Source organism: Schistocerca gregaria, chromosome 1 (genome assembly GCF_023897955.1).
Source record: "Schistocerca gregaria isolate iqSchGreg1 chromosome 1, iqSchGreg1.2, whole genome shotgun sequence".
NCBI classification, from domain to species: domain Eukaryota; kingdom Metazoa; phylum Arthropoda; class Insecta; order Orthoptera; family Acrididae; genus Schistocerca; species Schistocerca gregaria.
The window spans coordinates 311,256,306-311,283,532 of NC_064920.1; the positions used below are offsets into that span (position 1 = coordinate 311,256,306).

General features: G+C 40.6%; 1 protein-coding gene across 1 annotated transcript in view; it reads right to left on the reverse strand.

Annotated features, from left to right (window-relative positions):
• LOC126343159 (KAT8 regulatory NSL complex subunit 3) overlaps nt 1-27,227 on the reverse strand; it is a 157,622-nt gene that overhangs the window by 43,372 nt on the left and 87,023 nt on the right. The window contains exons 9-10 of the mRNA XM_050001917.1: nt 19,029-19,177; nt 9,858-10,005 (exon numbers count right to left, since the gene is read on the reverse strand). Coding sequence (XP_049857874.1) covers nt 9,858-10,005; nt 19,029-19,177 — 297 coding nt within the window. The remainder of the gene's footprint in view (nt 1-9,857; nt 10,006-19,028; nt 19,178-27,227) is intronic.

Sequence of the window (27,227 nt, forward strand, 5' to 3'; positions counted from 1 at the left end):
TCAACAGCTGCTCCTTTCTGGGCCTCCCACTCAGCCCCACCCCATGGCCACTCAGCCTCCTGACTATGTAACTGCCCAGGTTGGCTAGACCAACACAGAACTGTGCAATACTACAGACTTACTGTAACCTGGACTCATTGCACTGGGATCTCCGTTTGTTGTCAGTAATACCAGTGCTGCTAGACACATTAATTTTCACGTGTGTAACTTTACAAGCTGCATTAAGTTATAACTACTCTGACTGGAAACAGATAGAAACAGCTGGTTTGTTTTGAAATACACATATGCTCACTGTGAGTGAAAGAGAGAGATGGCAGCAGTGTATGGCATACAAAACCTAGAGGCAGTGATGAGAGTGAGGACTGTTTTTGCCTTAAAAATGCAGCGTTTTTCATTATTCTAAAAATGACCCCAAAAATTTTTTGTCATATGTAAAATCTATGAACGCTACGAATAATTCAATACCTTCTCTTGCTGACAGTACTGGTAATGTAACTGATGATGATAAACAGAAGGCCGACATTATAAACCTAGCTTTCAAAAACTCGTTTACGATAGAGGACTGCAGCACCATTCCCCCTTTCAATTATTGAACAAATGAAAGGATGGCTGACATAGTGTTTAGTGTATCTAGGATTGTAAAACAGTTAAGATCCTTTGACGCCAGAAGGCGTCTGGCCCAGACGGTAACCCTATAAGATTTTATGTTGACTATGCTACAAATATAGCACCATTCTTATCTGTCAACTATCAGAGATCACTGGAATGGCGGCAAGTTCCACGGGACTGGAAGAAGGCCCAGGTCATAGCAATCTATATAAAGGGTAGAAAATCGGATGCACATAATTACCAGCCAATTTCACTGACATCAATTTGTTGTAGAATCGTGGAACATGACCTTTCTAGACTCTGAGAAGCTCATCTGCAGAAACCAGCACAGTTTTAGGAAACAGCAGTCATGCGAGACACAGCTGGCCCTCTTTGTGCATGACATACAACAGGCTCTAGATACTGGCTCCCAGGTTGATGAAATATTTCTCGGCTTACGAAAGGCGTTCGACTCAGTTCCGCACTGTCGCTTGCTACAAAAAGTGCGCGCTTATGGTCTATCCTATGACATATGAAGTTGGATAGAAAGTTTTCTAACAGACAGGGAGCAGTATGTCATCCTGAACAGGGTAACTTCAACAGAAACAAGAGTAACTTCAGGTGTGCCCCAGGGCAGCGTAATAGGTCCTCTGCTTTTTACAATTTACATGAACGATCTGGTTGATGGTACTGACAGCGGCCTTAGACTGTTTGCCGATGACGCTGTAGTCTACAGGAAAGGAGTATCACATGAAAGTTGCGAACAAATCAATGAGGATTTTCAGAAAATAAATGCGTGGTGTAATGACTGGCAGTTATCTCTCAATATTAGTAAGTGTAACCTACTGCGTATAACAAGGCAAAAATAAATGAGCAGTCTTTGGAAGCGGTAACGTCAGTCAAGTATCTGGATGTGACTATTTGAAATGATCTCAAATAGAATGATCAGATAACACAAGTAAAGGATAAGGTGAACTCTAGACTGGGGTTTATTGGTAGAATCCTGAAGCGATGCAGTCATTCAACAAAGGAAATAGCTTACAATACGTTAGTTCATCCAGTCTTAGAGTACTGTTCACCTGTATGGGACCCTTACCAGTAGGGTCTGATTCAAGAGACTAAGATGGTCCAAAGAAAAGTGGCAAGATTCACGACGAGTACATTTAGCCATCGCGAGAGTGTTACAAATCTCATAAAAAGTTTGAAATGGGACACACTTGCAGATAGATGACGCGCTAAACAGAAGGGGCAGCTCACTAAATTCAGAAATCAAATCTTCGCCAAGGATGTAGAACATATGTTATTACCACCAACTTTCAAATCGCGTAATGATCATCATTCAAAGATAAGGGAAATAAGAGCTCGTACTGAGGCGTTCAGACAGTCGTTTTTTCCTCGCGTGATCCACGAGTGGAACAGAGGGGGGGAAATATGACTTTGGCGCGAATTGTTCCCTCCGCCACACAATGCCTGGTGGCTAGCAGAGTATATATGTAGATGTCGATTACAAAACATTTGTGTAATCATTTGTTTTCCCAATTACACCAACTGAAATTCATCATCAATTCAGTGACACATGTGGTGATGGTATCATGGATGTGTCTGATGTTGTTTGAGTGTGACAATTTAAAGAAGGTAGAATGTCATGCTACAACACGAGCTGGTATAACAACATGATTAAGCAACAGGAGAAAGTTGATTTGGAGGATTGCAAAAGTAGTATGGAACACATTGCCTACAAGTAAACACTTCAATGGGATCTGTACACAGAATCGTGCATGGAGACATGAAAATACATAAAATGTCTTCCAGGTGGGTTGCACAAATGCTGACAGACAACCGCAAGACTGTGCATGTTGCACACAGCCAGGCAAGATTATAAAATGAATGGTACTTTCTTTTCACTGACTGTGACAATGGATGAGACATGAATGCCATTTTTCAATCTTGAAATCAAGAGCCAGTCAGCTCAGTGGAAGCACACACATCCACCAACACGAAAAAAATTCGGGTAAGTTTCAGTGCTGATAAAATTATGGTGGGTGTGGTCTGGAAAAGCAGTGGTGTATTCCTTACTCACTGCATACCAAAGGGCACTATGGTCAAACGTACATGCTACCGAGATCTTTTGAATAACAAGCTCCTTCCAGCATTACATGAAAAACAATGTACCATTGCATAGGATGAATGTGACACTTCAGTTTCTTAGTAATAATAACTTTAAAGTGATTTTTCCTGCTTCCTACTTGCCTGACCTGGCTCTTAGTGACTTTCAGTTGTTTCCAATGATGAAAGAAACTCTTCTTGGCCACTCAGACACTAGTTGCATCACTATTGCATCAGCAATTTTCCAAACATCAAATCAAACTCCTAAAGAAGCATTCACAGCAACCATGGAATAATTGTGTCAAAGTTGTGAAAAACGTGTAAGGCTGCAGGGAGTTATGTTGAGAATTGATGCAAGTTTCACAGTTCTTACGTGATTAGATTGTGAGATAAAAAGAAAATAGAAGCTTTCAAAATGTTGTGGTACAGAACAATGCTGCAGATGAGATGGGTTGATCACATAACTAATTAGGTAATTAGGACACATAACTAATTAGGAGATACTGAAAAGAATTTGGGGAGACAAGAAATTTGTGGCACAACTTGACCAAAAGGAGAGATCAGATGGTAGACACTTTCTGAGACATCAAGGAATCGCCAATTTAGTACTGGAGGGAAGTGTGGGTGGTAAAAATTGTAGAGTGACATGAAGAGATGAGTATGGTAAGCAGATCCAGAAAGATATACATTGCATTAGGTATCTGTAGATGTAGAGGCCTGCACAAGATAGAGTAGCATGGAGAGCTGCATCAAACTAGTCTTTGGACCAAAGACAACTACAAGAGATTGTGAGAAAAGAAACCAATGTCATAACTTGAAAGCTCAAAGTATGAAAGCACTGTAGAAAGTTCATTCAAAATGTACAGTAGACACACCTCACAACTGATAGCAAATTAATTCACATTTCGTTGCGTGCAGTGGTTCCTAAGCTAGAAGAGACCACCTGATACCAATGAAATGACAGCAGTACCTTAAGAAAGGAATAGCAGTACCTTAAGAAAGGAATTTTCCTCAATACTCACTGACCCCTGTACAGCAACAGTTCATGTTTTCCAGTAGTAATTTACACCTCAGAAAAAAGGAAAGCCCCGTTCTCAGCCCAGGGAAAGAAAGATATGTTCAGCAGCAGAAGGAAGGTGCAAGCAAGAAGTCTTCATGCCATGCCATGCCGTGCGGTGATGTGCCGTGTCGTGGTGTGTGTGTGTGTGTGTGTGTGTGTGTGTGATTACATTATTTCAAGACAAGTGCTGAAATAGGTATTGGCTTAGAGCCTGAAGGATAAAGCTTTCCATTAATGGACCCACTGTAATTTTTTTCCTAGTTATTTGACACATTTCAATAAAGTGACACAGAGAGCAAAAATGGACCTCCTGTTGGAGAAGTAAAATTTTCAGTACAAGCAAAAACATTTGATAATATCTGTTTTTATTTATTTATTTATTTATTTATTTATTTATTTATTGTTTAATGTAGTAATTTACATCATTCTGTACATGCTCATATCAATTTGAAAGGTGTTTGAATCCAACAGCAGTCAACATTATCATTAAAAGCAATCAATGTCAGTCTTCTGAAAAAGGACCTCTTAATCACTATGGAGAAATAATGTTGGTCCGAAAGAGGGCCCTTTTCCAAATCTCTCAGATGCATGTTTGATGCTTCACAAAATAGTTTCTCCAAAATGTTATAGGCATTTTAAGGAGCTCAGTTTTGTGAATACAAAAATGCCAAACAAGACAAGTGGTCCCTTTTTATACTAGAGTCATAAATGCCTACAGACATGGTAGCAACAAAAATCTATACCTACAGTACATGTAAACTCTGTTGTTGCTGCCAGAAACAAAGAACATGAAGTGGTAATGGGTACACATGACTGGCTTTATGTCCCAAAGAACAGTAATGCTAACATAGTACCTGGCAAAACTAAATATATCCACTTTGAGCTCATCTGTCGCTGAAAAGATATGTACATTGGAAAGTGGACGTTGATGGAAATGAATTTGCACACCACACTTTTCCAGAAGAAAATGGATCCACTCAGCTTCCTGGAGCAGTAATTCCAGAACAAAGGGAAGAAATGCTGTTTGTGTACAATTGTGATCCCTTTCAGGCCCAAATATTTTAGAACTAGAAAATCAGATCCTCTGACCACTATAAAATACAGGATCTCAGTAATGTACTTTTGGGGGTTTAGTGAATCCAAAATTTTGGGTTGTTTTGGGCCCCCTAATGGGTTCAAAATCAAAGTTTGGTCTGAAATATGCCACAAGATGTAATAAAAATATCAATTTTTGGGAAAAAAAGAAAAACCGTGCAGTGTCTGCTAATTTTTCTTAATCTGGAACCAATTTATTTGATTTTAAATGTTTGTACACTATGATGTGCTATATACCAAAAGGTGTTAGCCACTTAATATGTAATGTTAACTTAAAGAAATCTGTACCATTTGAAAAAGGACTTTTTCAGGGTAATATAAACACACAATTTGTTTCTTAAATATGTGAAATCAAACAATGGCAACAAAGTGAAACTTCAATACACATGATCTCAAAACACCCATTTTCCGTCACCAACATTCAAACCTGTCATAAGTCACTCAAATTTAAAGACAGAAATCTATTTATTTATTACAAATTACTCATAATTAATGCTGAACATGAAAATAACAATAGCTCAAAAGCCAAATTTTTGACAAGAGGCCCCTTTTTGCTTTCTGGCTCACAAATATAAAATGAAGTGAAGCACAATAAATATCATTTTACTTCTGAATCCCATTTAACAATTAAGTACTATGGCCATCCATGAAGGAAAGAATATTTGAACTTATTGAAATAACACAGACCCAATATGGCTGACATTTTATTTTTACTGCCACAAATATAGCCGAGAATAAACCAAGCAAGCCATCTCAAAAATCAACTTCTTACTAAGAAGTAGGAACTGGTAAAATTTGCAATAAATGCAAAATAGATTCAAAAAGTTTGAAAAAGCCTTATTTTCTGCATATAAATATCGAAAAGGTAACCAATTTTCAGTTACTGGTATTGTACGTTATCTGACAAAGCCCAGTTTCGAAAGATAATGTGCGTTAAAATGTCTGTGAAATCACAAGTGTATGAATGCAACAATATATATATCAATTAAAAACAAAGATTCCAAGACTTACCAAGCGGGAAAGCACCGCCAGACAGGCACATGAACAAAACACGCAAACACACACACAAATTACTATCTTTCGCAACCGATGGTTGCTTCTTCAGGAAGGAGAGGGAAAGACGAAAGGATGTGGGTTTTAAGGGAGAGGGTAAAGAGTCATTCCAATCCCAGGAGCGGAAAGACTTCCCTTAGGGGAAAAAAAGGACAGGTGTACAATCGCGCGCGCGCACACACACACACACACACACACACACACACACACACACACACACACATATCCATCCGCACATACACAGACACAAGCAGACATATTTAAAGGCAAAGAGTAAGGGCAGAGATGTCAGTCGAGGCGGAAGTACAGAGGCAAAGAAGTTGTTGAAAGACAGGTGAGGTATGAGCGGCGGCAACTTGAAATTAGCGGAGGTTGAGGCCTGGCGGATATCGAGAAGAGAGGACATACTGAAGGGCGAGTTCCCATCTCCGGAGTTCGGATAGGTTGGTGTTGGTGGGAAGTATCCAGATAACTCGGACGGTGTAACACTGTGCCAAGATGTGCTGGCCGTGCATCAAGGCATGTTTAGCCACAGGGTGATCCTCATTACCAACAAACACTGTCTGCCTGTGTCCATTCATGCGAATGGACAGTTTGTTGCTGGTCATTCCCACATAGAAAGTGTCACAGTGCAGGCAGGTCAGTTGGTAAATCACGTGGGTGCTTTCACACGTGGCTCTCCCTTTGATCGTGTACACCTCCCGGGTTACATGACTGGAGTAGGTGGTGGTGGGAGGGTGCATAGGACAGGTTTTACACCGGGGGCGGTTGCAAGGGTAGGAGCCAGAGGGTAGGGAAGGTGGTTTGGGGATTTCATAGGGATGAACCAAGAGATTACGAAGGTTAGGTGGACAGCGGAAAGACACTCTTGGTGGAGTGGGGAGGATTTCATGAAGGATGGATCTCATTTCGGGGCAGGATTTTAGGAAGTCGTATCCCTGCTGGAGAGCCACATTCAAGGTCTGATCCAGTCCTGGGAAGTATTCTGTCACAAGTGTGGCACTTTTGGGGTTCTTCTGTGAGAGGTTCTGGGTTTGAGGGGATGAGGAAGTGGCTCTGGTTATCTGCTTCTGTACCAGGTTGGGAGGGTAGTTGCGAGATGCGAAAGCTGTTTTCAGGTTGTTGGTGTAATGGTCGAGGGATTCAGGACTGGAGCAGATTCGTTTGCCACGAAGGCCTAGGTTGTAGGGAAGGGACCATTTGATATGGAATGGGTGGCAGCTGTCATAATGGAGGTACTGTTTGGCCATTGGACAGATGGAGGTCAACGTCTAGGAAAGTGGCATGGGATTTGGAGTAGGACCAGGTGAATCTGATGGAACCAAAGGAGTTGAGGTTGGAGAGGAAATTCTGGAGTTGTTCTTCACTGTGAGTCCAGATCATGAAGATGTCATCAATAAATCTGTACCAAACTTTGGGTTGGCAGGCTTGGGTAACCAAGAAGGCTTCCTCTAAGCGACCCATAAATAGGTTGGCATATGAGAGGGCCATCCTGGTACCCATGGCTGTTCCCTTTAATTGTTGGTATGTCTGGCCTTCAAAAGTGAAGAAGTTGTGGGTCAGGATGAAGCTGGCTAAGGTGACGAGGAAAGAGGTTTTAGGTAGGGTGGCAGGTGATCGGCGTGAAAGGAAGTGCTCCATTGCAGCGAGGCCCTGGACGTGCGGGATATTTGTGTATAGGGAAGTGGCATCAATGGTTACAAGGATGGTTTCCGGGGGTAACAGACTGGGTACGGATTCCAGGCGTTCGAGAAAGTGGTTGGTGTCTTTGATGAAGGATGGGAGACTGCATGTAATGGGTTGAAGGTGTTGATCTACGTAGGCAGAAATACGTTCTGTGGGGGCTTGGTAACCAGCTACAATGGGGCGGCCAGGATGTTTGGGTTTGTGAATTTTAGGAAGTAGGTAGAAGGTAGGAGTGTGAGGTGTCGGTGGGGTGAGGAGTTTGATGGAGTCAGGTGAAAGGTTTTGTAGGGGGCCTAAGGTTCTGAGGATTCCTTGAAGCTCCACCTGTCAAAGTGCACAATAATCTGTGGCCATGCCTATTATGGATGGTTGAATGGCCTGTTTACGGTACACACCACGAAATACAACGTAGTAGTACTCAGCATTTTACAACAAATAAATGCATATGTTTGTTCATTATCTAAATCCCAAACAATAGAGTAATGCGGACACTTTTAATGTGGCAAATTTGGTGGCGGATGTTTTGAACTATGGTCGCATCGAGTACCAGTAGAGTGCGGGCCTGAGCTGCGTATTCTATAACAATGAAAACAATCAGTTTTTGACAAAAAATTTAATTGGATAGATAAATAAATAGTCTACTGACCAAACAGTGGCAGAACCTCCCAGGAGGTTATAATTAGGCAAGCTTTTCAGACAGAAGGGTTGAAGGGGAAAGAAGAAGGGTGAAGGAAAAGAACTGAAGAGGTCTAGGAAAATGGATAGATTTCAGAAAAGTCAGCCAGTACCATGGTTCAGGCGAGACTTATTGCATGGTATGAGAAGGAAAGATCTTTCCTCCCCTGAACTGCAGTTTCGCTGACTTTCCCGAAATCTGCCCAATTCCTAGAGTTCTCCAAACTGGCTAGGTAAGCTTGCCTAATTATAACCTCCTTTTACATGTCTGTTCTGTTGCTGCGTGGTGAGTTGATTTTTCAGTTAACAATACTCTGCTACCCTCTTTTCTTATTTCGAAGCAAGTGAAGCAACTAATCCTAGTCCACCACAATTTTTGATTACCACCCTTACAACACCAGACGAGATTGGCGATGTCTGTAACAATGTACCAGTTGCTTTAGGCCGGTGCCCTGCTAAAGGAATGTGGGACTTGTTTCCCTGGACCGCTCCTCTCCCATCTGGCGGTCAAAACTCTGGGTTGCTTATACTCACAGGCATCTGTCACTATAGCACTCTGTGCTATAATGACTGGAAAACAAAATCTGTAGCTTTCTTCAAGTGTGCTGAAATCCTTCCCCTAAAGTAAAAATGTAGTTAACGTACATTTGGTTCTACTTTCACTCTAAATAATTTGTCAGCTCAATCTTCAGTATTGTCAAGCATGTGTTGCACAAATATGGATGCCCACGAAAGGTTGAAATAAACAGTCTGCAGATCTTGTAATTATCTAACTGAGCAAAAGAAGACAAGTAATATCTAAAAACACCTTCATTTGGCGACACATTCAGTTCACTGGCAGGGAAAATGCTGCTGCTTTTCAACATAACAATCATTCTTGAAAGCATAAGTACTGCCAATGGAGAAAACAAAGGCCATTTCAGAACAAAAGCATACAGTCCAGTCAAAAATTTATCATCAATCAGCACTTTTTTTAACGATCAGATTAAAAGAAAAAAACCTTCAAATTTTGCCAAAAATTTTCCGGTCCCTTCTTGTAAGACTTAAAAATGTGTAACCAAATAAAAAATCTTTCCGAGTGTAGGGTTTAGTGTGTCATGCTTTCTGAGGGCCAGGAAACTTTCCTTCATTTTACCTGAATGATAAATAAGTAGGTAATGCAGGTGCAATGAACACTGTGTCTTTTAACAACCATTGCATCAGTTTCAAATGCAGAGGGTGAAATGAGCATGATTAACAGTCTGGCTGATTGATTATTGTTGTAGAAGATCTGAACAAGAGGGCAAACAGGTAAATTTATAGAACTGCAAGAGTGAGTATATCTCTAATTTTAAGGTTCTGATTATTCATGAAGCTGCCACCGATTCAATGATTTCAAACCTGCTATACCAGTTGGGTCTCTGGAATTTTGATACAGGGTAAGAAAATGTACAGGCTTTTCCAAAAGTAACCAAATACATGATAATGTTTACAGCATAGATGGATCATTCTGCTTCATATCAATGTTTGTTCTTATAATGTGGCACAAAATCACTAACTGCATTAATTTAACATTATTTTTCTAACTACTCAAATATTTTTAGTAACAACCAACCATTATGCAATAGTCCACCATTGTCTGTGTTACACCTGCTCTAAATTTGGTTAACTTTGACATCCTGAGCTGGTCATCAGCAGCTCCAACCACCACCAATCCTGTTTCCACTCTCATTTTCTCTCTTATTTCTTCTATGTCTTCACATCTGAAACAAAGCATATACCAAACAAAGCCATACAACTCATACGTGTCAAGTAGATTAATACAAGCACTGAGCCTTCTCCAATGGCCTTTTGAAGCCACAAACCAACTGATTAATCTTAAAGAGATTTTAGTATCTTTAGTTTTTAACTTGCATTGGTCAACCTTCAGTTGAAAAGAAAAGCAAAATGTCTTAATTATTAATTCAGAAAGTTTGGGGAAAAACTGTGATTTATCTTTAATTTCCAGCCCCATTCCCCAAATTACATTAATGACTTAGTGCTCCTTGAGTGGTTGCAAAAGAAAGGTTATTTATTGTAGTATTTATTCCACATTTGCTTTCAGAGTAGTAATAATTTAACAAATTGTCTGTTTATAAGATACAGTACAATTCAGCCTGAGGATGGTTTTATAATGAAACATAGTGTGTTAAATGTTCTTCACGCATTGTCATTAAAGCACCTACACTGACAGCAAATATCCAATCTCATATCTCCACTCATCAGCACACCATTATCAGTTCAGATGTGTGTGTGTGTGTGTGTGTGTGTGTGTGTGTATTGGAGCCCAAGCTCAGATTGGGGAAGGATAGGGGTGTAAATTAGCTATGTCTTTTCAAAGGAACTGATCCTCCATTTGCCTTAAGCAATTCTGAGGATCACAAACAACATAAAGTTGAATGGCTGTGTGGTGTTACTTTGCTCAACAGTAGGGGGTGAGGAGGAGAAAACTATAGGATGCTGCTGCATGGTCAAAGGCAAAATAAACTTAACTGATCATCACTAGGTAGTGCACAATACACAAAATGTCAAGGATCTGTGGGTCGATTGTGTTGCAAAACATTGTATGTGTTACCTAAATTAGCTTCAGAGAACTTTAACCACAATCACAATTTTCCTAGTATAAAAAAGAAAAATTTTAAAAAATGAAAAAAAACTAACTAAAATACTCACATAATGACAGAACCTCTCTAATACTAGTTTACAAAACACAAAGTGTCTTGCATCAAGGTAGAACCACAGCTACTCCATTACATTTTGCAGGCACAGCCCAAACAGGAGAAGAGTAAAGGGGTATAAATAACTGAAGCTTAAGAGTACTCTGAAACTTTTGCAAAAGAAACAAAGACAATACTAATTTATTTGCGACACATCCTTGTTGCTATTCAGTTTTTGGGACATTTTTATGTCAATTTAGATAAAACATGGGTTAGTTTCTTTTCTAGTGTCATATAAACTACAAACACTGACACAACACAAGGAGATCAGATTACATGTAGAGTGCATAGACAATTCAAAAATGTTAACATTCTGCTTTTAGTCATTAACAGCTGGTACAATGTATAGACTTGAAATGCCAGAAGTGAACATGGATGGAGGAATTAATGACTGAAAATTCTGGGAATGGAAACAGTAGCCAGGCACCAGTGCTTGAAAATCATGCTAGTGACAATACTAATGTCTACACAGTGTTCGTCCCAATTCTATTGATTTTATAATAAGGCATTTTAGATAGCATTTTTACCTTTCAAAATACTACTTCCTGACAATATTTGAGACTAATGAGGATAACCTGCTTAACTAACAGTGAATTAGCAATTTTTGGATTATGGCTCACGTCTAAATAAGTAAAACAAAACAGAAAGGAGAGAATACATCTGTCAGATTGAAACATTATTGTTATTTGATGTGTGACAAGGAAATTAAAGGTAAGCCAAACTCATGATAAATAGTGAAGAGGAGAGAGAGAGGAAGAGAGAGAGAGAAAGAGAGAGACCTACCTACCTGAGACAGGAGATATATCTATAATCTGTTTCTCTGTACCCACAAAGTGACAATTAGGATCATTAACATCTACACATTAATATTATACAGTAATAGCCAAATAAACAGCATTAAACATGCAATAAAACACCAACAATCAAACTGTAATAAAAATGTAATAGGAAAATGCTAAAAGATTAACTTACATGTGGTGCTGATGGATTCATTAAAGTACATTGTCACCATGACGCAGGCCCAATTGAAAATTCATGGAGGTAAAATCCAAACAGGTCCCCAGATAACTTGAGGAATAGTTTAGCATATAAAGTATTCAGACTGATCAATCCAAAATTGACAGAAAACGGTGCCTTCGGAGATAACTATTTACTTTGTAGCAGTATGGTTGTAATTATCCCAATTAAGGAGTCATCCCTAACTGCCAAATCACAGTTCATAACTATTTACTTTGTAGCAGTATGGTTGTAATTATCCCAATTAAGGAGTCATCCCTAACTGCCAAATCACAGTTCATATTCCTAAGTATCAAGAATCTACACAAAAAAGTGCCAGTAGATGAAGTGCTTCCAACTAATATCCTCAAACATTAACCACTATCAATAAGTGAAACCATGGAATTTATCAAGCTGCTGGAAATAATTTTAAAATACAACAAATTCTCATTTAACAATAAATTTGATGCATGAGAAAATGTTTTAGGATCAAGTATTTCTGGTATTAATGAAGACATATTTATAAAATCACCTTGGAGAGAAAATTCTTCAGAGGGCCAACATTCAATAAACACGATTTTCCATTACAGGTGTTACATCGGCAACATTGCGATCACTATAGCCCAATTAAATATACTTGATAGTTGATACTTCACGCAATGTAGCTGGTATCCTATGATGAGAGCACTCACCGTCACAACCAAAGCGTTCACTGTTTCCACACTGCCACATACAGTTATTATACTTACAGAGATCAGCTTATATTAAATATGCTGCACATAATATCGTCGCAGAAGGAGCTGAGTAGCTCCATGGTGTAGTGGTTATGATACTAACCTACTGCATGCAGGTTCAAAACTCACCTGGACTGTACAATTAAATTTCTATATTTGGTTCGAGTACATTCTAGAAGTATCCACAAACGTCAAGGATCATTGTACTGGAATGTTCTGTAGCTATGTATGTACTGTACGTGTTCTGGCCGGAGGCAGTTCTCTCCGCACTCTTCTATGTGCAAGTGCTGAATAAACCTTCGTTAAGTGAAGTTAGTGTTTGTCATTCATCTAATTACACCTTCTTCTATGTAACATTATTCTGGTGGTGACACTGGGTAACGGAGCTTGTGATAGTGTACATTATCGACGACACAGTGGCTCCTATCAGGCCACAACAGAGCCGCTGTTTACGTGGTGAGAAACCAGAGTTCGAGCCATATTCAACAGATCGCAACCTATTGGAGACAGAAGAAGTAGTAGACATTACGATGACAGCAACTGTGTGCCATGACATGAGACATCCTTCTGGGTTCTCTGGTGATGATGGCCAAGATCCAAACAAGCGGTTGAAGGTATATGAGCATATAGCCAAATTTAACAAATGGGATGACACCGTGTGTTTGGCTAACATATTTTTCAATGGTATGAGCACAATGAGGAGAAGTTCACAAACAAGGAAGTATTCCAGGTGGAACTGCGCAAGCACAGCAACAGAAGTGCAAGGCTGAAGATAAATTAAAGTGCAGGACACAGTGCCCAGGAGAAACTACAGCATCCTATATTAAGACGTCGTGGAGCTACTTAAAAAAGTGAAACATAAAATGAAGGATGAAGATAAGGTTACACATCTCATGAAGGATGTTGCTGAGGACATGTATCAAGTACTACTCCTGAAGGAGGTTCCAACAGCAGACAACTTCATAAAATGGTGCCAGTATGTTGAGACAATGCATCAAACAAGAATTACACGTAAGGAGTTTGAATGGCTTCAAAATCTCATATCAATGTCTGTGATGGATGAAGGAACTGATTTCACAAGTGTTCATCAGATAGTGAGAGAGGACGTTCAGAAGGCACTTGGGTTGCACAGCAAGCAAAAAACCGAGACATTTCAAGAGGTCATATGGGAGGAAGTGGAACAGACATTGAACCCAATCTCTTATCCTTCATTTCCCTTTGAAACGGTGAAAAAGTCGAAACGCAGGTGAAGTTACTTTCCTACAATGTCGCATGAAGAACATGTTTGGGAACCAAGGAAGACTGACATCTGGAGGATGCAGGATAACCAACCAGTATGTTTCCACTGCAGACGGCCGGGATATGTGGTGCGCTATTGTTGAGAAAGGTGGCGGATATTTTATGACGCCCACGCTAGGAGACAGCAGAGCGATCTTAGCTGATGCCAACTTCGGGACGGCAAAGATGAACAAGAAGATGTGGGTGCAGGACGACGTAGGTCACCATCGCCACTAGTTAGCCGCTGGAGAGGATGCTCCCCAACATGCCTATCAAGGTCTCCATCGCCATTTAGAAGCTTCAGCCAATCACCTAGCGCCTGCAACCTGGAAAACTAAAGGATGTGACCTTCCTTGGAGGTGAGGCTGCCAAAGAGAAAAATCCTCCGCCTTCAATCACTACAAAAGGTAGGAAAGTACATTGATATCCTCACGGAAGGTCGACCAGCCCAAGCTCTTGTGGACTCCGGAACATCATATTCAGTCAAACATCTCCTGAAGGTAGCTAATGGGAAATATGTAAAACCTACAGGAAGATGTATCATTCGTGCGGGTATAAGTGGCCATACATAGCCCTTAGACTTCATAGTCTTACAAGAGTGTAGTCATGATATAATTCTCAGATGGGACTTTTTGAAAGCTTCTCAGGCAATTATAGACCGTGGTCACTCGAAAATCATGCTAGACGAGATGAGATACTGTGGATGGGAAGACGCGCATCCAAATGTGTGGAGACTGTGTGCTGGATGAAGTGGTCATTCTTGCAGTCAGCGCTAGAAAGATAACTGTCAAGTGTCATGTCATGCGTCAAACCATGGATCTTGAAGTGGAATGTAAGAGAAGCATACCACTAAGGAATAACTTGGTCATCCCATGCCAAGTCTGTGGGCGAAATTAGTGCTACCACTATGAGAAAAGATCTTCTAGCTCAATTATCACCAGATCTCACTAAGGAGCAACAGAAGAAGCTAATTGCCATTCTTCAAGAGTTCTCTGAATGTTTCAATCCACAGGTAAAGAGCAAATTATACAAATCAATGGTGAAGCACCGGATTAGCACTGGAGACCATCAACCAATAAGCCAGAGAACATACCATGTGTCAGCAATGGAACATCGAATAATTCGCGACGAGGTAGAGAAAATGATGAAGAATGTCATCATTCAGCCTTTGCAGAGCCCGTGGTTGTCACCAGTGGTCATCATCAGGAAGAAGGATGGCAGTGGCACTTATGTGTTGATTACAGGAAGCTTAATAAGGTAACTAAAAGGGCGTTTACCCTCTTCCACGAATTGATGATACACTGGATTGTCTGACAGGTGCTAAGTTTTTCTCAACCATGGACATGTACTCGGGATACTGGCAAATCAAAGTAGATGAAGCTGATCGTGAGAAAACTGCATTCATCACCCCTGAGGGCCTGAAGAGTTTAAGGTAATTCTGTTTTGTTTGTGTAATGCACCAGCAACTTTTGAACATGGATAATCTTCTAAGGCACCTGAAATGGATGATGTGTCTTTGTTATTTAGATAACATTATAGTGTTTCAGAGACATTTGATAAACATATAAAAAGCCTGAGGGCTGCTCTTAAGTTTCTCCAACAAGGCGGATTGAAACTTAATCCAAGATAGTGTCTTTTCGAAGCAAAAGAAGTCGAAACACTTAGAAACCTTGTGTCCAATGAAGGTGTGTGGCCAGGCCTAGAAAAGGTGATATCTATAACGGAATTTCCTATTCCTAAAAGTATTAGAGACGTGAGAAGCTTCCTTGAATTACGTTCTTATTACCGTTGTTTTATCAAAGACTTTTGTATCAAAGCCACGCCACTCCAAGAGTTGTTAAAAGCTGATGCTAAATTTATCTGGGGTGGTGCTAAACAAGATTCTTTTGATGTGCTGCAAAGGGCTTTGACGACTGACCCTGTACTTGGTCTGTATGAAGGAAACCGGCCGTGCCCTTTCAAAGGAACCACCCCGGCATTTGCCTGGAGCGATTTAGGGAAATCACGGAAAACCCAATCACGATGGCCGGATGCGGGATTGAACCGTCGTCCTCGCGAATGTGAGTCCAGTGTGCTAACCACTGCGCCACCTTGCTCAGTTTGCAAGAGAAACTTTGATCTGTTTGGAAAGAGTTGGCTATCAGTGATTCCTAAACATACCCGCGCTTAGATGTTCTACAGACATTCCAGGACACACCTGAGGCCGGACATCTAGGATTTATTAAGACATACAATAGAATCCACAAGAGATTTTTCTGTCCAGTTTTATTTAGGAGTGCCCGTCACTATGTGTCGCACTGTTAAGAGTGCCACAGGAGAAAGGCAGTTCCTCAGAAACCACCTGGCCGACTCATATCAATCCCGCAAGCCAAAACTCCTTTCCAGCATGTTGGGATTGACCTCATTGGACGATTTCCAATGTCTGCTAGTGGCAATAGATGGATTATAGTTTGCACTGATTATCTGATATGCTATGCCATTACAAAAGCCGCGAAAACAGTCAATGCATGCGAGGTAGGCAAATTTATTGTGGAAGACATTGTTTTAAAACAGGATGCCCCCAAGGTCATTAGTTACAGATTGAGGGAAAGTTTTTCAATTGAATCTTATGACAGAGATAAACCGTTGGTGCCACATTACTCATCACATGACGACTGCCTACCATCCACAAACTAACGGGCTTACTGCACACCTTAAAAGATCTTGGCCGACATGCTATCAATGTTCATCAATGTTGAGCAAAGCAACTGGGATGAGGTGCTACCTTTCACAATGTTTGCCTACAACACTGCCAAACAAGGCACCACAGGATTTACGCCATTTTTCCTGGTGCCTGGGCATGAGGCGACTACGATGATGGACACTGTGCTTCCGTCACATCCTGATGACATGGACGACGACTATATCAGCCAGGTGTTAACCAGAGATTAGGAAGTTTGGCAGTTAGCTCGACTCCGCACGCTGCAGGCTCAAGAAAACAATATTCGAAGGTACGGCACGAGCCACCGCCCTGTTGTCTACCAGCCTGGTGACCTCGTCTGGATCTTCACTCCTGTTCAGAAGGTTGATCTCTCTGAGAAGCTCCTCAGGCACTACTTTGGAACTTACAAGGTTGTAAGACAGTTGTCTGATGTTACTTACGAAGTTGAAGATTTCGACCCCGACACAAGACAACGAAAGAGCAGAGATACAGTCCACATCCTTCAAATGAAGCCCTATAAGGATCCTGCAACCCAGGGAAAATTCAAAGCTCCAGCAACAGGCAACAAGCGGAAAGGTGAAGAAGAGCGTTGCAGCAAAATAAGTTCTAAGATCACCGCCCTGGCGAGAGTCAGTCATCAGGAGTCGGAGTACACAGGATCAATGACTCAGTCCCGGACTAGGAGGACGTAACACCAAGTACATTCTAGAAGTACCCACAAATGTCAAGAACCACTGTACTGGAATGTTCTGTAGTTGTGTATATACTTTACGTGTTCTGGCCGGAGGCAGTTCACTATGTACTCTTATATGTGCAAGTACTGAATAAACTGAATAAACCTTCACTGAATAAACCTTCATTAAGTGAATTTAGTGTTTTTCATTCATCTAATTACACCTCCTTCTATGCAACATTATTGTGAGAAGCTAAATTTTTGAAGTCCGCAATTAATCATTGCAACTGGATCACCATAATCATAAATACAACAATGTTCCATAGTTTAATGGCATAGTGCAATGGATATTTAAGTTTTACATGTGAAGGTCGTATGATGGAATCACGGGCGATTTTGTGGAATTTACTGTTTTGCTCAACCCAATCAAAAGACTTTGACTGTTATTTTTATTCTATTAATTGTTTTTAGTTCTTATTTCTAATACTTAACCTCATAATTTTCATTACCATATTGACTTTTTTATTTGCTCTTATTTCTTTTTCCTATCATTATTTTTTTCACTTGCAATCTGCTAGCATCATCTGTAATCTACAACCAAATGCCAATCAGGACTGCTCGTGGTTGGTGTAGCCACTGTGGGGATAGTTTCAGTTAACAAATGAGAGTGAGAAATATGGTTTGCTATTACCACTTAAACTGAAATTCTTCTGCCTTGAGGTTTCTCATAGAGAGAAACGTTAACGCCGTGAACAATGCAATCATGATGTTAGTTCTGCCACAGATTGTTGATTGCTGTTCTTTGGATACAATGTATATTATAAGAAGTTGTAGTTAAGTTAGGACATGCTCCAAAACTTGTCTTCTCCTGCAATTTGATGATTGGGCACTTGTATTTGTGAAGTGACCTGTTGTTTTTGTCACAACTGCTTTGTCCCAGGCAATTACATATTATCAGTACCACAATTCATACAGGTGATGACATTCAGTGATCCTACAACTGATGTAGCCAGGCATATCATGCAGTTTGTATGTACTATTTGAGAAGAAGTCTTCGGAATAAGGGGAGAACACAATGTATTATAGCACTTTTCTTGCAAAAGGTTTTCTAAATGACTCGATTTACTGTTTCATCTAGTTTTCATTATTTGTTTCAATAATGCTGTTCCTGATTTTTTATAAACTGCCTGTATTCCCCGCACTCCCTGCTATAAATATCTGAAGCTGCCCCCTCCCCCCCTTTTCTCCCTCCCTCCCCGCAGGTTGGTAACCCCTCACTGGCCTAACCTAAGAAAACCATGTACAATCCACAAGTATACTGCTACCCAAGCAGCTGCTTCCTATGTGTAAGCTACCCCATAACTTGCAGATCCAGAAATCTACAGATAAGGCAGTCTCATTTTAAATCAGAACTGACTCTAATAAGGAATCATTCAGAAAAACTATTAACGTGGCATATGTAATGTCAAGAAGTGTGCTTTTTAAAGTGTGTGGGCGTGGAGGGCAGGTGTGTGTGTGTGTAGGGGGGGGGGGGGGGGGGTTGCAGAGTATTGTTTAACAGAAGTAAAATAAAGAAGGAAATACACAAACAAAAAGAAAACAAAGAGAAGCTTAATAAGATGTAGGTGGCAGTTTTATCATTACTCACCGTGATGTAGCAGCATTCTCTCCTATAACAAAGAAAACTGGACATCGAATATCTAAGAGAGTGTCATTTGCCTCCCCACGTTTTCCTTCAACAGTATGCACTGAGAAACCCATACATACAACAGCCTGAACCTGCTCCAACAGTGCCACCTACGGAACAGAAATAGGTTTTTTTTTTTTTTTTTTTTTTTTTAAAAGAAAAGAAACATAATATTATTGGAACACATATATCAAAAGTACATTTTTTATGGAATAATATATATTGCACAAGCATCTATTTCATAAAAATCTTACAATACAATCACAGCCCTCAAACAACATCCATATAACATGGCTAAGTTTTAAAATACATTTATTATGCAATGAACTGAAACAGTATTTACAATTAAAACTACAGCAGCAAACTTGTAAATCCTTCATTGGATCACTCTACAATTGTACACATACATGTGGCTGACTTTATAACCCCCTACTGATATTTCAATGCATCACATCTGCAAAAAGCTAGAAAGATCACAGTGTGATGTTTCTGTAAACTCATCAATAGCAATTACAACTCCTTCAAAATAGCAGTACTCAACTAAAACTCAACATCTGCCCTTCCCCAAAAATTGAAATTCAAACACACAGAATTACAGACATGATCAAAGTCAAAGTTTTGTGCACTAATTAGACAAAATATGTGAGAATGGAAAAACGAACAGCAGTGAAGAATTTTGTTATAGTTTTTTTTTTTTCTGACAGCTTGTAAACAATCTCTCTGTCATTGAAATACAAGGATGCCGTCTTTGATAAATCTACCACAGGTAGTCAGCTTTAACAAATTCACAACCAACAATGATCATTACTATTATGGAATATCATAAATTATTAGGAAGTGTGAGAGGGTGTGCACAGCTGGAAATGATACGACATGAAAGGAGTATGAGGTCATGGAGTAAACAGCTAGAGGTTTGACAACTATCTTAACATTCTGTACCTAGCAAGTGATACTCTAGACTGCACAGGATTGACTGAATAGCATTTTATGTCAACTGCTTTAGATGTACTGAGATCAGTCATATTTGCAGTACATCTGCTGATAGTGAGGGTAGTAAGAGCTTGTATTGGCAGATCAAAGACTGACTTCAGTCTAAATATATTTCCTTTTCTATTACAGATGCTGTGAAAAGTTAAACTAATTGCAATTTATTTTAATGCTACTGAGGTATAGCAATGAATATTGCAGACAGATACAAAACATTTACCAAAACTAGTCAGCAAAGTGCTCTTGAAACACAAAAAAGTGTGATGACTGCAGCGGGTTATTTTCAAAATATAAAATATACATGCCCTACCCACAAAGATTCTGAATATCACAAATTAGATATTTTTTATCCATATGCTGTGAAAGTACTGTTGAAGGTTTGGAGCTATTTGTGACATGTTCAAACAAATTTCAGGCTTGCAGCCGGTCGTCGTTGAATACCTTGCACGATATTTTAACTGGGCACCTGCCAGTCATCTTCAGGTGAACCATCACAGACTGGCGAAAACGTTCACCGTTCCTCAATATATAGCGGGCTGTAACTATTCTGCGCAGGTGTTGAAAATTTGATAGATGGACCACACTCCCTGCTGGGAGCACCCTTCCTGATGGAATAGCGGAACTCAGTCACCCTCTGTGTTGCTGTTTGCCGCGGCCATCGGCGCACTCTGTAGTCTTCGATTTGAGCAAATCATGGAGATGATGGGATTCCATGCACTGTACAGCTGGTAGCTGCTGTCATGGTTCAACAGATTTTCTGCCAGGCGTATTTCTACGAATTCTTTAATAATGGAGTCCCAGAAAAATGTTGCTGTGGACAAAATCATTGTTTTCTCATAGTCCATTGAATGTCCGGTGGAAATACAATGTTAAGCAATAGCGGGCTTGCTTGGCTGCAAAAGGCGGGTTTAACACTGATGTTCAGTGCAGCATTCTTTCACAATGTGTGTGGTTTGGCTTATATAAGACATGCCACATTGCCACAGTATCTTGTAAATTCCTGCCGTTCGTAGTAACAGATTGTTCTTCACTGATCCCACAAGGTTCGCAATCTTCAATGATGGGTGGAAAACCACTTTTAGCCGAAATTTTTGTAAGATTCTTGCTATTTTAAATGAAGTGTTGCCAACGAAAGGAAGAAAAGCTAAAGATTGTTCCGGCATGTTCTCCTCTTTATCCACTTCCTGCTACTTACTTTTAACTGTTAGTGCCCTGTTAATCTGCCAGGTAGAATACCCATTTTCACTGAATACTGTCTTTAGATGGGCGAGTTCTTGAGGTAAACTATCTAGATCTGAGACAGTTTGAACTCCATGAACAAGTTTTTTAAGCACACTCGTGGTTTGCAACGGGTGATGGCAACTTGATGCTTGCACGTACAAATCAGTATGAGTGGGCTTCCGATACACTGAATGCCCTAGAGAACCATCACTCTTCCTTTGAACCAGGACATCCAAGAAAGGCAAACAACCATCTTTTTCTATTGCCATGGTGAACCGGATGTTGTTATGAATGGAGTTGAGGTGCTGTAGAAATGCAATTAATTTGTCTTCTTCATGAGGCCACACTATGAAGGTATCATCCACATACCTCCAAAACATTGCTGGTTTCAGGACAGCTTGATTCAAGCGCTCTCTCCTCAAAATCCTTCATAAAAAGGTTGGCGGTGCTGTAGGTGTAGGTGCAAAATTGAGTCCCTTGCTCAATGCAGACAGCATAGCATTGTTCAAATTTTTCTCCACGAGATTGGCAATGGAACGTCATACAATTATCCCTTCTGGCGATGGCTTCTGTGGCAACAGGTGATCAAATTTTGATATCTGTCGACAATTAGCATCCTTGTGGATCCACTCAAACTTGGCCCAAGTCACTCCATCAACCCAGTCCCATGATACAGGAGAACGATACCTTTCAATCTTTAGATGTAACTGGTAAAATTCTGCTGAAATAGCATTTAACCTTCATCTTGTACAGCAAATCCTCTCTTTGACAATAGCATGACTAGCCTTCTCAGTACGCTATTGCTGAAACTCTTATTTCCAGTGGACATTCAATGGAGTATGAGAAAACAATGATTTTGTCCACAGCAACATCTTTCTGAAACTCCGTTATTGAAGAATTCGTAGAAATATGCCTGGCGGAAAATCTGCTGAACCATGACAGTAGCTACCATCTGGACAGTGCATGAAATCCCATCATCTCCAGGATTTGCTCAAATCAAAGATGACAGTGTGCACCGATGGCCAAGCAAACAGCAACGCAGAGGGCGACTGAGTTCCACTATTCCACCAGAGAGGGCATTACCGGCGGGCAATGTGGTCCACCTATTAAGTTTTAGACGCATGCGCAGAATAGTTACAGCGCGCTATATATTGCAGAACAGCAGACGTTTTCGCCAGTCTGCAACGGCTCACCTGAATATGACTGGCAGGTGACCAGTTGAAATACTGTGCAAGGTATTGAACGACAACCGGCTGCAAACCCGAAATTTGTTTGAACAGTCAATTGGTCGGGAAAATTTTTAAATTCTCAACGTATTTGTGACATGTCACAACAGGCCACAAATGATGTTGCAAGACTGCAAAGCAAATTAACTTACTTAAAGAACATCCATTAGAAATAACAGGCAGTATGTGAGACAGCACTGACAATATGTCTTGGAGAGAAACACAGTTATAAAGAGGAACAAGTACCTTGTATACTATACCTAGTTTTGTATCTTTCAAGGTTCTGTTAATGCAGATTGCATTTTTTTGAGAGATTACAAAGACGGTATTGGGTGTTTTCACGGAGCATCTGACAGTGAGCCAATGGCATTATCTACTACAGAAACAATTTGCCCTAATTGGGTACCCCTGCAAGGTTCTACTTGGGTACCCCTGCAAGGTTCTACTTGCAGAAAGAAACTTGAGAACATTTTATATCAAAATTTTTGGTCATAGCGCCGAATCACTGCATGTAGTGATGTTCACATAATGAACTGTACTGAATCAAATACAGTGCGTATCTGCAACACCATGTTCCAGGCAATGACCACTGCAGTCAATGACTCCTGCCGACACAATACTCTCAAGCTGCATGCCATTCCTACAATGTGATCTACTTTCACAAGGAAATGATGAAAACCTCAGACACTGACCATCCTTTGAGAAGCTCCTGAATGACAGAAGAACTTGGCAGTGCCACATCTTCCACAAAATTAGCCATCTGACAGCAACATTTATACCTCCTGTGACCAGCCAGTCATCATCAGACAGCTGGGCCAAATCATGAAGTCCATCCTGTGTCGGATGCTGCCATAAAGACTATAACGTATCCACGATGCAGCTGCAGCACTGTCACTGGGCCTCAAACCCTCTAGAGCTGCCTGACCATCCAGGCTCTTGGAGGCCCTGTGGTCTGCTGCCACCAATGGTCTACTTGCTGGAATCCAGCTGCCGGCCCATGTTTTCAGTTTTTAACTAAGGCCTTGCATCCCTGCACAACATAGGTCTTGCACAGTCAGCTGGAGCTGTCCATCCTCTGTTGCAGAGTTTGGGACACTGGGTTGCCCTACCATAAACTTGGCCGCCACCATCAGGATACAGTAGAAGCAGTGGCCAGGTTATGTGGGATGTCCACAGGGCCCAAAGCAGCATCAGGAGGCACTTGGCATGCACTGCTCCTGACAAGGATGGCACTATAGAGACAAGTGCACTGGGAGATGCTGTGGATGCATGTTTGTCGCGCTCATTGAGGCCCCAGAGATCAACACCCGTGGCCAGAAAACACTGAATTATTGTGAATAATTTAAAAGAAAAGGGTGTTTGCATCCACAGGCTGCCTTCTTCTGCTGCACCCACATTCATCTCTGGTGAAGAATATCTTGCCCACTTCAAGCCATTCTGACACCACCTAACTTTTGGTGCCAGAAATGAAGTGAATGGAAAAGAAGATTGATTCATGAAAAGAACTACTATAATAGGAGAAGGCAGAAGGAAGAGATGAATGAAGACAGAATGCTAAATACTCATCATGGATGACACTAACATATTTAGGTGGCAGCTTGGACTGTTCTTTAAAACCACTTGTGGGATTCTCTAATCTTTGGGTTTGAGCTTTCCCCAATTTTACCTTAATGTTGGGACAAGATACAGTTGTAGTATGTGGTGAGGGATGAACAGTTAACACCTCTACTATGCGCCAAATTGTATGCTGCAGTGTGCTCGGTATGATACCTAAAAGGGCACTGTACCAGCCAATTTCGGTAATTTTTTAGGAATGGTTAGAATAGCCATAAGATTAAAAAATTCAGGAATTTTACAGAATAGAGTGAATATTTAGGAATAATTACTGGCAATGTGAGTACCATATACCTCAGTGATGAAGGATACAAATCACATAGGATTTAAGGCCTTAGTTAATGAGATTAACACAGGAACACAAGAAAATGTAATTTGAGGATAACGTGATTCTCAGGGAAATAATTAACTGGTACTATTCAGTCTGATAAGACAAGTTTACAACATGACACAGTGCCAAAGAATTAGAACAAGAAGTAGCAATGGTATTGATTTGTTAGGTCATACTGTCTTCAATATAATTTGGCATTGCCTCAAAGCAGCAAAGCATCATCAACTGAACCACTTCATGTCCCTCGAGACGCAATGCTGATGAAAGCTGTAAATCCACCAACAATAGCTGGCCAAATGAAGGACGAGACATAGCAGGAAAGAGTATCACGTGTTAGGAAGATATATGGAAGTACAGAGATTAAAGAGATTTGAATACATTACAGGTGGAGCTGGTATAGTGCCTGTAGACTGGGAAAAAATTAAGTAGAACTATGTTATTACTGGACAGCACAGGCATAACTGGTGCAGCATCCATAACTGGGGCGTGGTATCAGAGGGCTCTTTAAGCCCTTGTAGTTTGAAGCTACATTGCACAAATTTCTTGGAGTAAGAAAAATTAATTAACAGTAATAAGAGTAGTAGGTCATTGAAGTTATGATAAGATTCCACTGTCATCATGTCTTGAGAGCACAACTAAAGTAAGGCTGACATCGATTTGTTACTGCTGTGAATAAATTTTTCCTAACTACTAAGAGATATAAAATACAGAGAACACTACACAAACTGCAGAGCTCATGAAGACTAATATCACAAATCAACATGAGAGCATACATACAATTCATTTCATGTAGGTGAGAATGTTCCCCATGGCTTATTGAAAAGCCTAGCCCAAAGGAGTTGTATTGTACTGGATAGTCATTACAGACAGTTAGTAAACTATTGAAATGAACTTACAGAAGATATTATGGGAAAGAGTAGATATATGTAAATAAGAGCGTACTATTAAGAAGCCACTCTGATTGTCACGCCCTTGCTGTTGGCGGGGAGGCTTGCGTGCCTCAGCGATACAGATGGCCGTACCGTAGGTGCAACCACAACGGAGGGGTATCTGTTGAGAGGCCAGACAAACGTGTGGTTCCTGAAGAGGGGCAGCAGCCTTTTCAGTAGTTGCAGGGGCAACAGTCTGGATGATTGACTGATCTGGCCTTGCAACATTAACCAAAACGGCGTTGCTGTGCTGGTACTGCGAACGGCTGAAAGCAAGGGGAAACTACAGCCGTAATTTTTCCCGAGGACATGCAGCTTTACTGTATGATTAAATGATGATGGCATCCTCTTGGGTAAAATATTCCGGAGGTAAAATAGTCCCCCATTCGGATCTCCGGGCGGGGACTACTCAGGAGGATGTCGTTATCAGGAGAAAGAAAACTGGCGTTCTACGGATCGGAGCGTGGAATGTCAGATCCCTTACTCGGGCAGGTAGGTTAGAAAATTTAAAAAGGGAAATGGATAGGTTAAAGTTAGATATAGTGGGAATTAGTGAAGTTCGGTGGCAGGAGGAACAAGACTTCTGGTCAGGTGATTACAGGGTTATAAACACAAAATCAAATAGGGGTAATGCAGGAGTAGGTTTAATAATGAATAGGAAAATAGGAATGCGGGTAAGCTACTACAAACAGCATAGTGAATGCATTATTGTGGCCAAGATAGATACGAAGCCCACACCTACTACAGTAGTACAAGTTTATATGTCAACTAGCTCTGCAGATGACGAAGAAATTGAAGAAATGTACGATGAAATAAAAGAAATTATTCAGATAGTGAAGGGAGACGAATATTTAATAGTAATGGGTGACTGGAATTCGAGTGTAGGAAAAGGGAGAGAAGGAAACATAGTAGGTGAATATGGATTGGGGCTAAGAAATGAAAGAGGAAGCCGCCTAATAGAATTTTGTACAGAGCACAACTTAGTCATAGGTAACACTTGGTTTAAGAATCATGAAAGAAGGTTGTATACGTGGAAGAACCCTGGAGATACTAAAAGGTATCAGATAGATTATATAATGGTAAGACAGAGATTTAGGAACCAGGTTTTAAGTTGTAAGACATTTCCAGGGGCAGATGTGGACTCTGACCACAATCTATTGGTTATGACCTGTAGATTAAAACTGAAGAAACTGCAAAAATGTGGGAAATTAAGGAGATGGGACCTGGATAAACTGAAAGAACCAGAGGTTGTACAGAGTTTCAGGGAGAGCATAAGGGAACAATTGACAGGAATAGGGGAAAGAAATACAGTAGAAGAAGAATGGGTAGCTCTGAGGGATGAAGTAGTGAAGGCAGCAGAGGATAAAGTAGGTAAAAAGACGAGGGCTGCTAGAAATCCTTGGGTAACAGAAGAAATATTGAATTTAATTGATGAAAGGAGAAAATATAAAAATGCAGTAAATGAAGCAGGCAAAAAGGAATACAAACGTCTCAAAAATGAGATCGACAGGAAGTGCAAAATGGCTAAACAGGGATGGCTAGAGGACAAATGTAAGGATGTAGAAGCTTATCTCACTAGGCGTAAGATAGATACTGCCTACAGGAAAATTAAAGAGACCTTTGGAGAGAAGAGGACCACGTGTATGAATATCAAGAGCTCAGATGGCAACCCAGTTCTAAGCAAAGAAGGGAAGGCAGAAAGGTGGAAGGAGTATATAGAAGGTTTATACAAGGGTGATGTATTTGAGGACAATATTATGGAAATGGAAGAGGATGTAGATGAAGACGAAATGGGTGATACGATACTGCGTGAAGAGTATGACAGAGCACTGAAAGACCTGAGTCGAAACAA